Source organism: Tyto alba, unplaced genomic scaffold (genome assembly GCF_018691265.1).
Source record: "Tyto alba isolate M040663 unplaced genomic scaffold, T.alba_DEE_v4.0 Super-Scaffold_22, whole genome shotgun sequence".
Lineage (NCBI taxonomy): Eukaryota > Metazoa > Chordata > Aves > Strigiformes > Tytonidae > Tyto > Tyto alba.
Window position 1 is genome coordinate 25,182,066 of NW_024881296.1, and position 16,098 is coordinate 25,198,163.

General features: G+C 38.5%; 1 protein-coding gene across 1 annotated transcript in view; it reads left to right on the forward strand.

Annotated features, from left to right (window-relative positions):
* The first annotated feature begins 887 nt into the window (after window positions 1–887).
* The window catches only part of SYTL3 (synaptotagmin like 3), a 32,879-nt gene continuing 17,668 nt past the window's right edge, over window positions 888–16,098 (forward strand). Inside the window, exons 1-6 of the mRNA XM_042795785.1 lie at window positions 888–1,406; window positions 2,820–3,035; window positions 6,690–6,754; window positions 9,416–9,467; window positions 10,816–10,888; window positions 11,835–11,907. Coding sequence (XP_042651719.1) covers window positions 1,297–1,406; window positions 2,820–3,035; window positions 6,690–6,754; window positions 9,416–9,467; window positions 10,816–10,888; window positions 11,835–11,907 — 589 coding nt within the window. The 5' untranslated portion in view covers window positions 888–1,296. The remainder of the gene's footprint in view (window positions 1,407–2,819; window positions 3,036–6,689; window positions 6,755–9,415; window positions 9,468–10,815; window positions 10,889–11,834; window positions 11,908–16,098) is intronic.

The following is a 16,098-nucleotide window of genomic DNA, read 5'->3' on the forward strand; positions in this document are numbered from 1 at the left end:
AGCCTGACTTTATGTATTTAGTTCAGATTAAGTTTGAAACACTTAACCAGTTTTCATATACACGTATTTAATATTTGGTGTATGTTAAGTTGAACTCCCTTACATTTCTTGTAATACACACTGGACTAGTATCAAAACCAAATACGGTGTTTAAGCTGAATTAGACTGAATAATCATTTTCTTTCTCTACTTTGCTGCAAAGTATATTTAAATTATTTTCTATTTTATCGGGAACTTTACAAAAATGAAGGTCACAATATATCTAAAATACAGTTGAGATTCTGTTTTAATTTTAATTCTCATATATTTGTAGATTAGTGTCATCAGTTTGGGGGCAAAATTGTTAGTTCACTGAACTGGAAACAAAATATATCTTAACTCTAGTGTTTGTGTGTATTAACAAAGATAATAGCATTATTGTCTATTATACTAGTTTATCTAGGCTTAACAGACATAGGTAATTGATAGAAGTCTTGTAAAAGGTCTCTTTCCCTCTTTCCTCTTAAGCTTGTGATGTTTTGTCTTTTCAGTAAATAAGATTAGAAAGGGGCATTTTTGACTCAGCCAGTATGACTTTTTCAGTCATGGGGCCTGTAGGCCTGTGTTCAAAACTAACTTAAGCTTCTCTATTGGTTGTTTCATGTTGAACATACAAAAAATGTGAAGATCCATAGTTAAATGTTAATGGACAATATGCTGAGACTGGCTGAAGAGCAGGACTGTCTTAAAACCTCTCCTGTATCTGAATTAGTGCATGAAAGGTCTGAGTATAGCAAAATGTGGTCTACACATACTATCTGAAATGTCTTGAAGAGGTAAGAAGAGATAGTAACATGTATTCCTTTTTTTCCCCAGGCCTGGAAATCACAAATCTACAAGACCAAGTGAAAAAAACCCAACATTCCCCCCACTCCTTTATACCATCTCTTGGTGAATTGTCCCTCCATCTGGTGACAGTTAAAGCCCTGTCTGGGACCTTGCTGGAAGCTCACATCTCTTTTTGGAACCACTCGCAGCAAAAAAAGAAAAAAAGAGCAAGAAGGTCTTTCATGTAAAAAAGATGAGATTGCTGTGACCTTGCTAACTGTTCATATTCCCTGGGTAGCAGAGACACTTAAATGATGACTTGTGTGAAGACAGACATGGTTATTTTTCTCTTCAAGGGTATGACACAGTGAAACGTATCACCAATCAAGTAGGAGTGCAGGCACTGAGTAAGCACTCAGTGTATCCACTGCTCTGGACGCTGTAGAACCATAGTACCGGAGTCTAGAAAATAAGTGAAGTTGGGGGAAAATGGCCTGTGAATTTAATCTAAACTTCCTTAAGGAACTGGAACGAGAGGCTGTTCTGGAAGTCCTGTACCGTGACCAGATGGTGAGAAAAACAGAGGAGGAAAGAATAAGGTATCTGCCATTTCCCTGTTACTGTATTTCTGTTCCTTTTTTCTCAGAAGTACTCTCCTTCCTCTTTGCTGTCCTTCCAAATGTATTCCTTGTTTTTTATTTCTTGTTAGCTAGTCCCTTTTTATTCTTTGGGAAAACTAAGGGTTAGCCAGAGCCTCTCGGATTTACCATACTATTGACTACTCTACAGTAAAAATGAGCAAATACTCTTCAGTGAATAATCTGCTTGATGAATTTTACTTCTAACCTTCATAGAAAGCTCAGTTGTTGCCTCTATTTTTTCTGTGAAGGCTTTATGGCATTCTCATCATGTTTCTTTATAATCTTGATAACAACATGCTCAGATCTTTGACTGGCTTGTTTAACCTCTGTTATGCCAAGACTGGAGTTAAGCATCATTGGATACCTGATCATTGTGCTGAATCCATCACTGTCCCTTCTCACATGCAACAGGTAGCAAGTGCACCACAATGTCTTGGAGACTGTTACTAGTGTTGATAGGTGTCATTGGCTGGGAAAAGGGTTCTATTTAATTATTTCACACTGTACAAGTATCTCAGTTGTGAAGGATAAGGGATAATCCTGCAGCATTTTATTTGCTTTATATCTGGACTAGGGCAAGGATTTCCTTGCAGCCTGTACCCTGCTTTGTCACGTTGCATCCCCAGGTAAAACAGTGTTTGTGTTGCGTGCTTAAAATTTTTAATCCCTTAAATGTAGAAACAGAAACTTTGTTTACAGCAAACATTTATGTAAGTATTGCTGGACATATTAAATGATTGTGAAAAGTAAGTAAAGGGTTAGAGAGAAAGTCTGAATTGGTTAGGAAATCCCTTTCAACTGTTGATGATGTTGCTAACAATTAAAAACATAGATCTTGATTATTGGTACGTGTACTGGAAGCAAAGCTAATGAAAAGGAGAGGTTTTGATATTTTGGTCTGATGTGGGTTTTATTTAACTTTCAGATGATGCGTTTGTTATGGTTATTTTTACTTGATAGAAGATTCGATTCTTAGATAAATACGATAAAAAACATCACATGAAAGGGAGCACCATTTCGTCTCAATTTTTTTATGTGAATACAGAATCACTTTCATACACCATTTTGGTGCCCTGCCCTGAGGGTGCATAACTGACAGGAACAGAACCGCATTTATACTAGACTATTACTTTGTTTGCATGCACAGTTGTGGTTGCATACACTGTCACAGTGCAAAAGTGCTGTGTGTAGGCACCTTCAGACAGTGCTCAGCTGGGGTCAAACTTGAGGGTGTATCTCCTGCTAATAATAATAATAATGCACAACCAGGGTATTAGATTGTGATTTACATGAGGTTTTTGGTCTATTTAATTCTTTAATCTTCTTTTTTTTTCTTTTTTTTTTTCTTTTTTTTTTTAACCTGGGGATTAGGAAACTGAAACTGCAGCTGCAGCAGCTTCGGTGGAAAAGGGAAAGAAATGTGAGCCATGAATACCAGGAGAGATCTTGCGCTCGCTGTCAGAAATCACTTGGGTTATTGATGAACAGAGGTGCAGTATGCAATGGGTGCAGTCATCGAGTGTGCTCTGACTGCCGTGTCTGCCTGAATCCCTGCCTTTGGAAATGCACTGTTTGTTATGCTCATGGGTAAGATACTTTACTGGTTTGGATAAGTGCTGGTTTGCACTGGTTATCCAGTGAATGCACACTGGTTTTGTGTGTACAGTTAATGAAACAAAGCCTCTGGTGGAATGAAAATGTTGGATAAAGTCCTGGTAGCAATGTAATTGATGGGAATTTTGTGTTATACTTCATGTATTCAGGATTTCCCTTTCTGTATTTAGAAAAATGGATCCTCAGGGTAGGCCAGAGGTAGTGTGACAAAGATGATAATGGCAAAGCATAGAAACAGTCATTAGTTTCAGAACTGTAGATAGAACTCTTCCCCTGACACAATACTGAACCAGTGCATCATAACAAGTTGCTAAAGGTGCTGTGTTTTGGTTCAATATAGCCAATTTCTTGACAATTTCCTAATAATGATTTTTTGGCCTCATACTAGAGGAGTGAGGAACCTGGACTGATGAATAATTTGAAGTCATGCTTTATATAAATTTAAAAGGCATTAACAGCATTGCCAGGAATTGTTTCAATTTGTTTACTTTGAATTAGTTTTTTTTTTCTTTTACTGTGTCACCTTTGTTTTGACTTCCAGGAACGAGAAAGCAATCTTTCTTCTACTGTATTGGTACAATTTTATATCAAAATACTCCATCATAGTCCATTCTATTCATCAGAATCTTTCTAAAGCAAATGGTTTAGCTCTATTTCCACCTTTGATGAAAAGTAATATTATGTAGGCAAAGAAAGATTGTTTTGGAAATGAATCAACAGCTGCACTGGATGATATATATCCCTGTACAAAGGGTGAGGATTTGGATGAAATTTTGCTTTATGCCAGCATAAGATTAATGCACTACTTCACTCACTCTTAAAATGCCAAAAAGAGATTTAAATAATGCCTTGGAAATGTAAGGCAAGGTATTGGTCTTAAGCTAAATGAATTACCGCTAGTAGTTTGAAGTAATTTTCTGTAGTTTGAAAGAGACTTTAAACTGTCACTAAAAAGATGTTCTCTGAATCTTCAGTTTATTTTGCGATTTCTACATAAAATAGGTAGATTAACTCCATCTGTATTTGATGCAAAGCAGTTACTAGATTTTGGTGCATATATTTCACTATCTGTGCTTCACGCTATGCGCACTGAAAGGAAGAGTTAAAAAGTTAACTTACCATATCCTCCTCTAGATACCTCCCTCCACTTCCACTTTCAAACTGGTTTCCAGTTATTTGGTAGCCACAGTGGAAATCCCTTATAGCGAGTAGATAGCTGTTAAGCTGCCTTGTATAGTGCTGCACACCCTTAATTATTTCATAAGCTTGTCCAGATATTTAGTGGTAAAACCAGGAAAGCATGATTTAAATTAATTAAAAAACATTTTTCCTTTTCCTTGAGGAGACTACTTTTTTTGTTTTGCTAATATAGAGGAATTCTTAAGCTGTCATTGAAATTCTCTTTATAGCAAAGAGACGGCGCATTTGATCTTATTTAGTTGTGATGCAAAGTCCATTAAAATCAGTCAGACTTCTTCCATTGCCTTCAGTGAGCTTTACATCAAGGCTGCAAATCTCAAGAAGGGTGGAGAGTGCAGCAGTGAGGTTAACGCTACTCAGCACCTTTGTTTACCCTGGTGAGGGAAAAATAGGATGACTAAGAAACATAAGAGCTTATTTTCAAGTCCTGAGCAATCATAATTTTGAGTCTTGGTTACCACTAGAGTGTTTTTTTCTGAACAAAACATAATCAGCAGCAGCACTACTGAGATTCTCTCCTAGACAGTAGGGTCATGTTTGTTACAAACATGCTTAAACTTCTCAGTGGAAGAACATGCAGGGATGGGTGAATGTTCATTGTTTACAAAATGAAAAATTTAAAAAGTCTTGTGGACTGACAAATTTTGTATCTTTCACCTGGAAGAGGGATCTTTAATATGAATGGAATCGGTATAGTGTTTTGTTTTTTTTTTTTTTTTTCTTAAAGGAATCCTGTCTTCTAGGAGTCTATACAGACATTTACTTTGGAGGAGTTTAGTCTATTTTACCTGACAAGGACAGTTCTTTATCAGCTTTGTTGTCACAGCTTTGTTCATAGCTTAGCTTAATACACTCTTTAGCCTAAAAAAAAGAACAAAGAGGAGGGTATTTCCAGACCTGTTTTCATCCTTTGAGTGGTCTAGTTATCAGATGAGACTGTGCAGAACTGGAGATTAAACCCTGGGAAGATAACCGTGGGTGGTGGAAAGAACGTAAGGGGAAGGCTGGAGATGAGAATTGAGGCACTACCAGTGCAGAGCCCTTGAAGATTTAGTGCAGCCAGAGATTTCAGACATTTATTAGTTAATAGATCTCCATCCAAAGTAAATAAGTATTCTGTCTCAAAGTTATTTTAACCAAATTTTTAAACTCATCTGTGCTCAGTTACACACAAGTATCTATGGTTAGCCGTGAAAACAAATAGTACAATCTACACAGGTATTGAATAATGTTTTTTTTTAATGTTCTGCATTGTTACTTACAAAGGTATATTTTAGATGCCTAAAATGTTGTAAATTCAAGCCACAGAAAGAACAAACAGCATCCTACCTATAGTTTGTTTATTTTAACATAGAGTAAGGTGAAGTGTGAAATGTCAGGCCCAGGGATTTTGTTGCCTGGCCTTTGGTGGATATCGCTATAGCTCTCATATTTAGAGATTTTGCTTTCTTAAGGAGGCAAGCCCTACATGAATTTACCATCTATATGTTGTTGCCAATTTCAAGTGATTTTGTCTGAGGAAATTGTAATAAAGAGATTGATTTCACAGGAGGAAAATGAACTACTGGGTAGAGAAGGAAGTTTAGTGGTGTCTGCACTGAGGAACTTTTTGCAGTGGGACTTCATCCTATAATAAGCATCAGAAAATCCACAAGGAACAGAGATATCACATATGCCCTAAAAATTAGTAAGACATTTATATGAGAATTTGGAACCTGATGACTCCAAAGAATCCACTCCTCAGTTAAAATTCATTTTGTCTCTTTAATAACGGATAAGTTCAAATTGCAGACTTCATTTAAGTCAGTTAGAGACAACAAAATACAAATCTGCCTAAAATCTGCTCTTGACAGAGCTATTTAGTCTGATATCATTTTATACTTGTTAATCATTATTTTTCTCATCCTGTGATCCTGGTGCCCGTGTATGACATGGACATCATTGATGCTAGCCTCCACAAAATGGAGAGAGACGGGCCATGAAGCCATCGTACCGTCAGGGTTGTGGAGCTCAGTGCTCCCCGGCACCCATCCCAAGTTCTGCTTGTGAGCATGTTCTCTGTCACCGACTTCCCAGCTCCTCAGACCAGGCTGCAGCGGTGAGCACTGGTGTCAGCACAAGTGCCTGGAGCTGTTGCACAAGGTGGTTGTATAGACTGGAGTGGACCCAGGACTCCTGGCGTCAGAGCAATGCCTAGAGCAGAATGCATTGGCTTCCATGAGCAGTCTTACATAGCAAAAAAGAAAAAAGAAAGAAAAATGGAGGGGAGGAATCCTTTGCAGACCCACAGCAAAATCAGCCAATGGAGTGAGCAGTCATGCAATCCTAGTTTTCTGGTAGGATTAAAGATTTTTGAATGGTAATCAAACATTTGAAGAAATGCACTTTGGAAAATATTGATTCAAATGTCTTTTTCTTGTTTTTCAGCGATATGAAAGTAAAGGCTGGTGAATGGTTCTTTGAGGAACGAGCAAAGAAATATCCAGGTGAAGGTAATTGCTGGAACAGACCATAAACTGCTGTGTAATGTGTAGTCCTTATCTAAGTGAAACACAGAATGTAGCCTGCCACTGTATTTAATGTTTCTTCCACTTGGTGAGAGATTTGTCAGAAATTATCACGCAATGCATCTGTCTATGCACTAAATAAAACATGAACACAAAGTAGAAGAATGCATTTAAAAGTATAATTTATTATGTATGAGTAATAAGAAAATTGCTGGCCTTATCAGTTTGAATTAATGAGCGTATAAGGCTTCTAAGAAATACAATGACATGAAATAAATATAGAAATGTTAAACTATACGTGCAGGAAGGAAATGATGTTGCATCCATTGTTTGTCAAAGTTAAAACTTCAATTGCTTTCACTGAGAAAGTTCTAAAGCTTAAAGAAATGACAGAATGAAATAAAAAAACTCCATGTATAGCTATAAATCAACAGAGAGCTAAAGGTTTACTGTTCCTTTACTTTCAGCCAGCTGTGCCATTACCTTGTGGTTAGTCTTTTCAGTGCAATTAAAAATACAAAGCCCTAAGAGAAATTATAGAGGATGTGGATGGATTGACCTATGGGGAATGTATTCACCAACAAGGGGCTGATAGTTTTAATTTTCACCTACAATGACTAATGAGGTGGAGAGGATTTCCCCCCTCTTTCCCTTGAAGTGCCATATCAGACAGGCAGCTATTTCCCCTTGTGCCTGACTGTAGCTAAGTGTTACAGTTTCACTTCCAGTATCTGCATGGTGTCCGTATTTAAGAATAGGTGGTGAAAAGAGAAGTACTGAACCTTAAATATCTCTTGTGAAACTTGAATAGGAGGAAGAAGTTTATAAATGGAAGGATGTAATCAGGTAAATTTTGGTTAGTACGTATTCATGAAAGACAGGGGGTAGCGTAGTAAGAAACTGAGCTACAGTTCCTGCTAAAACAATTCACTTAGAATTTGAAAGATTCCACTGAATTCCATTCTAGCTAACAGACTGATTTTTAAAGTATTAGATGATTGATCTTTAAAGTACAGTTGTATCCCATAAACATTGTTAATAGTTTTCCCTCCTAGTCTCTTTCATGAGTATGAAGCTGGTAGTTTCAAAAATCTCTCTTGGTTACTGGAAAATGCTATGTTGTTCTCAGACACTGAATCTGATACTGCAAGGTACTGACTGTCCCTTTTTCCAGTAAATTAACTGAGTTCTCACCTTGCATTATCAAAGTTCTGTGGGTGCTTGAAGCATTTTGCTTAGGTAGTCTAACAGTAATACTGTTGAAGTCAGAAAGATCTAAGGATGTATGGAAGATAAGCCTGCAGGGAGAAATATGTTTTGTTTAGTTCCTTTGATTAGACCAGCTGACCTAATTAAAGGGGTTAAAAAATGTCAAACTTTGAAACACAGCAGCCGTTGCAGTTATGTATCCTTCAAGCCTGGAGAAACAGTGCCCTCTTTTGGTGTGAAAATATAGCACAAGTGAAGTAGTCATTGGAAAATAACTGAAAAAATATGTTACAGTGAAGTTTTCTTATGGTGCAAGGTAAAGTAAAAAAGAAAAGTTACATCTATATGCTTTTTATTAATTTTGTGTAGTTTCTACCTAAGGAGTAAAAATCATATTTTCATAAAAGTGGTAGATTGCCTTTACTAATAAATTAAAAATCTAAGAAATCATTTAATGCTGCAATAAACCAAGATACTGAATATTACTAATTAATAACAGAGTTAATTCTGGAGTTCTGACTGACATTTGTAACATCAGTGAGTTGATTATTGTTTCTACCACCACCAAGGTCTACTACTTTTATGTAAGTAATATGTTATAATTAATGACATCTTCAGCAAAGTCTGGGTCACACACTGCTTTCTGTACTAGGAATGATTAGTGAATAAATCCACTCCAGATATTTTTGGTTGGCCATTTGTTACGTGCATTTAGCCCTTCTTTCTCTTCGTGATCATTCAGGAGCAAACTACATTTTAATGAGCCTCCATTGTTTGTGCCTGGTGGAGCGCTTGCTCCTTGGTGTTCTTTACATCATGTGGCTGCTCACCTGAGGAACGTGACATGGTTGCTATTTCCCCACAGAGCTGGCCTTAGCAAAGGGTTTTGCTCATGTTTGTGAACTAGTCATGCATTTTCATGATTGTTCAGGTCTCTAGTAGGAAAAGTGAAAAGAATTTTTCATAAGATTCAAGAGATGACCATGTGCCTACTCTGGTACACATTTTCCAGCTTTCCATAGTGTTTGAGTTTTACAGTTGGAGTGTGCTTTAGAGCAGTGGGCCCGTGTACTACGTGCTGCCTGGACCTCAGGAGGCTGAGAGCCCTTAGCAACCTGTAGGAGTGGGTCTGTTGGCATCCGTGCGTGATTGTCCTCAGCATTTGTGAAGAGCTGGTCTGAACGTGTCACCTGCGAGAGGTGAAGGTGAAATCATGGTACAGTTTGTCGTACAGGAGAAACTTGCGTGTTGCTTGGCATGTCTGCTGAGACATCAGGTGGGGGTTAATTTCACTCCTGACTTGTATGTGCATGAGCTTCTGTAAATACAGGCCAGTTCCTGAAAGGCGATGATTTTGAAAAGTGTTATACAGGCATTAGTAACTGCTGTTGCTGCTAAATGACCTTTGGGTGTTTGGGTTTCTTTTCTCCTTCACAGGCAGACATGAAACAGTTGGTGCAAAGCTCTTGAAATCTTATCAGAAACTGAGGTAAGACTCATAAAAGGACAAATGGTCCTAGGACACTCAGAATTTGTATAGGCAATATATTGTATGTTATAAACCAGCCAGCAGTTTGTATTTTATTGTTATGAAAACCAAATTTCAATACTTTAGAGTACAAATGATGAAAGCATAGAAAAATTACCACTTTTATGTGTTGGCAATCCATAGAAAGGGTCTCAAGTACGAAAGAAAGTGCTATGTTTAGAGTAATAGTGTCTTATTTACTTGACATGAAGGGACATGCATTATTTTTGTTGTATCTGCTTATATTTTTTGCATAGCTGTTTACAACATTATCCTTCAAATTTATACACTACTTTTAAATGATCAGAGATGAAAATTATTTACTAGGTATAATAGAAATAACATCATTATTTGCTCAGTGGGAGATATTGCTGATTTGATAGCTTTAGAATAAATAGTAGACAAGAAGCTCTGTATTCAGTATTCCACTTACCAAACTTGAAACAAGTAAAAACTCCAGTTTTCACTGAGTAAATACTTTGACTAGAGGCCTAAGCATGACCATACTTAAGTTATTATCAGGAACATATAATGAAACAACAGTCTAGTTAAACTATATTGTTTAAAAGAAACCCTCTTCCTTTAAAAAAAAAATTAAAATAAGATACAAAGAGATGGCCTCAGTTTTTTGATAATTATTTGGCAAGGCATAGCTGCATAAGACAGAAATTTCTAGTCAGCTAGATATGATCTTAACCAGGGCTGCATAAGGACTTGCCTTTACCTAGATATGGTAAAAGTAAGAGAAAAGGAAGTTCACTGGCTGCCTTTAGGGTCCGTGATTGTGCTGTGATAACAGAATCAGTCAGAAAGCAGTCAGGTTTTTTTTCATAGACCGGGGCAACAGATGAAACGGCTGGAATGCTGTAAAGGGGCTCCAACAGCTCTGGGCCCAGGCAAGCAAGGATCCTTTTAGTATTGTAAATAAAGGTGACTGTTTTCTGAAAACATCTCTGAAACAGAGATAGGATGTGTTACACAGGAATTGTGTTTTAACACTCAGGACACAGATTGTAATACTGCTTACCATATAAAGTCTAGGAAGCTCCTAAATTACGTCTTCCTGATTGTTTTAAATGAGTAATTCTGCCTAAAGCAGCCCAAGACTGAGAAGATAGAAATGCAGTCCTAATTCTTACAAACAGGCAAATAAGCCTGTGCTGCAACTCTTAAATAAACAGGATCTTAACCCAGATCTTTAGACTGCAGGAAAGACAGATAATAAAGATACTGCCCAAGAATGTGGTTCATTTATCTATTAGCATAATATATTAATTGTTGCACTGTTTGTTGTCTCTTAAATTTCTAGTAAAATTTCTGTTGTACCTCCAACCCCACCTCCTTTCACAGAATCCACAGCAGGAAGCAACGTCACAGTAAATGTAGGTATCTGCAAAATATACATATACATGCACCTCTTAGGCTGTAATTCAGATGAAAAGGCTAGCCACAGAAATGCAGTAAATAGCAACTGCTGTAACATCGTATCGCGATATAAATGCTGCCTTATGTTCCTTTGTCTCTTTTTTAATGCTGCATTGGTAGTAGGAGAAAAGGGTCAGAGGCTATCATAAGGGATGTTTTCAACTAATTTTTAGTTTTTTTGAGGGAAGTAATTAACTGCTCTACTTGGCACTAGAATACTGCACCCAGTTTTTGGTGCCTCACTACAGGAAGGGTGGATGAGAACTCCTGAGCTCTCCTCCAGCCTGAAGGGTCCCATGATCCTATGATATTCAATGGTCATTTATAAAGTGATCATTCCATGTGTTACTTTCATTAGTGAGTGAAAAACAGTGAATTTGATGGTTGCCATTGCATTACAATTTCTATTGGTCAGAATAGTAGGACATAGCTCAGAACTCATAAAAATTGTACTGAATTACTATTTTGGTTTATTTTGGACTGGGTCTTCAGGCCCTGGTTTTGAAGCCCATTGCAATTCTGTAAACATTCTGATATGTGTTTACTTGGAGTTTGAAGACTCTTCAATTCAGAGGCATAGGGGCGTCTGTAAGAGATAGGACTTTCCTACTTGAAGTATTAAATGCATTACAACAAATCCGTGATGTAATTAGTTGTATTTATGAAATTGCTATGTGATCTTCCTACAAGGAGTTCCACGGACTAAAAAGATTATTTTTATCTTCATACATTAGGGTGACAGTTTTCAACCATGTCAACATATGTCTTCAGTTGTATTTGTCTATAGAAGTGAGCAAAGGGCGGCAGCTTTACCGTCTGATTGTTATGTGCTCTGTACATGTGTGATCATTTAAAACAGCAAATATTTTGTGTTTTCTTATTCTTGTCATCTCCCGTTTGCAGGAACTCGGACAGTCAAAAAGTTTTAATAAATCTGTGGAAAACTTGTTTCTGTCTCTCACAACACATATAAAAAGTAAGTAGCTTTCACTGCTTTGTCATTCTAGAGTAACATAGTCAAATGTTTCAATGTTCTGGCCAAGTCGTTGGCCAAAAGATAGTTGTAAAAAAAGGATATTGAGTAATAGCTGAAATTACTAATGCCAAGACTGAGCCAACCTGAAAAATAAAACAGTAAGTCTAGTTCTCCTTCAGGATTCTGCTAGTTTAACAAACTGATTATACCAACCCAAAATGCCTTTCTTGTGAAGATGTGAAAAGACGGTGTAATGTTATTTTTAAGTTTACTGGGTGTTCAGATACAGTCTATTTAACTCACGTTAGCACAGCATAATAACCACTTTCTGCTGTAGTGATCTTCGTGTTACATATCTGACTGAACCCCAACTGACCCTGCCAAAGAATCTATCATGTAATGGAAGTAGAGTGTAGTATTTTCATTCACTGGCAGTTTTCAAGAGGACTTCTTTCCCCTTTCTCAGTCTGCCTAGTTGTGTGGTTTTTTTCAGCGCATACTTCTGAGAGCCAGCCAGTCCTAACAACTCTTCTTTCATTCTGATACTTTTGGTTCGGACCATTCACTTATGCTGCCTGCTGTTCTTTAGGGTGCAGACTGTGTATGCGCCTCTAAGGCTAAATACACTGAGGACAGCCAGTCTTTGTGAAGAACAAATTAAAGGCAGCAGTGACCAGAGGAAAACAACTTCTGAGCCTTATGAAGATTACAGGGGCTTGCAGATTTACATGTATTTGAACGAACCTTAGTGTTTTCTTACTAGCTTAATCTTGGAAAACTCCAAATGTGAGATGAGACCTGAGTAAATTTGGCTTTAGGGCCTTTCTGCCTTTCACCCTAACTCTTGTCTTAGTTCTTGTCTGGTGTTTCCTCTATCTTCTTCCACCCATCCTAAAGGCCCATTCTTCTTTAACTACACACATTTAATGTTGTGTCTTTGTGAATTCCTATCAAAGCCATGGAGGGATACCATGGCTATCTCTCCCAAGCAAAAGTGTAGTGTAGGATGGCATAGGATACTTTGTTACTGGAAGCAGGTAGCTGAGGCAGCACAGAATTGGATTCAAAGTAACTTATTCTGCTTTCTGTTAGTTTGAAGCCTGATCATATCCCACAGTTACTGGAAAAGACTGTCAGGACTGCAGTAAGCTAATTTAATAGTTCATTGCTACCAAAAGGAAGGTCCTATTCCCCACACGTCTGTCTTCTTGCTCTGTTTCTGGCCTTATGCTGCCATCACGTAACTTGAATTAGCACCGGTGTTTCTGGACCCCTCTGGAAACTGATTTAGCTAATTAAAAGGGCAGAACATTAACCCAGACGAAACGCATAGGTACTTTTCTGATGGTTTAGTGAGTTAAATAGGCTCAAGGTAGGGTGTATATGTTGGAGCCTACACAAACAGATGGTGCTGAGCCATGTGGCCAGGAGCCCAGGTGTGAGGAGGGAAGACAAGTAGTTGCAGAGGGGGATAGCAGCAAGTTGTCAGGTATATGTGAAACCCCACCCAGGTGCTATCATCCTCAGTTAGGGTAGAACCTTTTAATTTGTGAGAAAATAACAGACTGTTGCTGTCACTGAATTCAATAATGAAAAAAGTATAGGAAGTATTCTAGAGAGAAAGGCTTGAACTTCTTGGCCTAAGAAAACAGCTCTTTCAAACAATATGGCCTCTTAATGAAACCTGGTACTGTGCTGATAAATGCTCTCAGTCACGAGTGTCTAAAGTTAGTACTCGATATCTTATCTAGATAAAAATGTCCTGGTTTGCAGAGGTATTTAATACACCCAGCTCTTGTGTGTTGCAGTAAATAAACCTGAAGGACCTCGTTATGCCTCTGATTCTATCACTGGAGCCAGCGTGTGTGCATGTCTGAGAGCAGCAGGAACAAAGGTTTAGCGTGTGCAGCACAATGCTGCCGTTGTACGGTCTGCTCTCTATGCTGTTACCTCCTGTTCCAGCATGGTTTGGCAGCAACAGGAGACTATAATCCAATGGTTGCCATTTGGTGAATGTAAAATGAGTTGCTGGTTGTAGTTCTACTTGCAGTGCAAAATCACCCTTGGCACTAGAGATAGTGTCTGTCTTATTGACCATTTGGGTAGAGAAGCCAAAGGAGTAGATATAAAAACTGAACAATCATTTTTTTCTCACAGTAACCTGTTCTGTAGCCTGTTCATTTTAAGAGAGCATGAGGCAAGCTTGTTTTTCTGCTTCTACTGCCATTCAAACCACTCAGATTGTATCTACTCCATAAGATCTTTCACTCCAGTCTCTTTTATGATCTCTGATTTCACTCTGTATTTTAAAAACCTGATTTCATTTGCAGTCAGAGATGACTTAATTGAACCTACCTATGAATATGTCACATGATGCCTTAATGGTGTACACAGAGTACAGTAAACATCTGTGGACTGATTGCTGCTAAGAACAAAACTAACCCAAAGTGGCTTTAAAAATCACGCTTAAGAGTGCCATTGTTTTCGAATACAATAATGACATGTTGTCTGCTGTCTGAGGTTCCTCCACAGAGGCTCATGTTGTGAGAGAAATATTTATTTCTTCTGTATGAATTAAACATATGATAGCTATTTTCATGTACCACTTACAAGTTATTAATTCTTCATGAGAGACTATCTGGGATTTACAACAGCCTCTGCTGCTAAGCTTGCTAGTTTTAAACTCCAGAAATCACAGATGAGTGCTGCCCTTCCCTTTAAGTGAAGTTCTGGCTGTACCCTGAGGAATAAGAAGCAAAAAGTGGTGCACTAAATGTCCAATTATCCTATAGATTTATTTGACAATAAAGTAGATGTTACTGAAGTGCTAATTCAATAAAGTACTTAAACATGGGTGTAAGCTTATCTATATGAGTAATGTTATTGAAGTCAATGAGGGCTACTCATGTTCTTAAAATTATATGTGGTTTGGGATCACAGTATGTAATATCTCTTTCATCCATATTTTGGATAAATTTCTAAGTGCTTTCCAATATGCTCTGCTTTCTAATTTCCATTGTCATGTCGCTTTATGTTGTTATAATGATCTTACTTTTTTCCTAAACTAAACCAAACTGCTTTACAAATCAAACTATATGTAGGGACTGTGGTAGCTACTTCTGCAGGGAAACTGCATTTGATAGCATACAACAGTTTCTTGCAGCAGCTATAATGGAAGCAAGGAGTATAATTTCCCATTGAAACAGCAGGAAAGATTTAGGTAGGCAAAATATAATTATACAAAATGAGACAAGCACTTGCCTTCATATCTGTTTCTTCTCCTTAGGAGTTCAATACTAGAATTAGAATCATAGAGTCGTTTGGGTTGGAAGGGACCTTAAAGATCATCTAGTTCCAACCCCCCTGCCATGGGCAGGGACACTTTCCACTAGACCAGGGTGCTCAGAGCCCCGTCCAGCCTGGCCTTGAGCCCTTCCAGCCACAGCTTCTCTGGGCAACCTGTGCCAGTGCCTCACCACCCTCACAGTAAAGAATTTCTTCCTTAAAACTAATTTAAATCTGCTCTCTCTCAGTTGAAAAACCATTACCCCTTGTCCTATCCCTACAGTCCCTGATGAAGAGTCTCTCCCCAGCTTTCCTGTAGCCCCCTTTAGGTACTGGAAGGCCACTCGAAGGTCCCCCCAGAGCCTTTTTTTCTCCAGGCTGAACGAACCCAACTCTCTCAGCCTGTCCTCATAAGGGAGGTGCTCCAGCCCCCTGGGCATCTTTGTGGCCTCCTCTGGGCCCACTTGAGCAGGTCTGTGTCCTTCTTATGTTGGGGGCCCCAGAGCTGGACACAGGACTGCAGGTGGGGTCTCATGAGGGTGGAGTAAAGGGAGAGAATCAGCTCCCTTGACCTGCTGGTCACACTTCTCTTGATGCAGCCGAGGGTACGGTTGGCTTTCTGGGCTCAGAGCACCCATTGATGGCTCATAGTCAGTTTTCCATCCACTAATACCCCCAAGTCCTTTTCCACAGGGCTGTTCTCAATCCACTCATCACCAAACCTGTATTTGTGCTTGGGATTGCCCCAACCCATGTGCAGGATCTTGCACTTGGCCTTGCTGAACTTCATGAGGTTCCCACGAGCCCACCTCTCAAGCCTGTCCAGATCACTCTGGCACACTGGATCCCTTCCCTCCAGTGTGTCGATCACACCACACAGCTTGGTGTGGTCAGCAAACTTGCTGA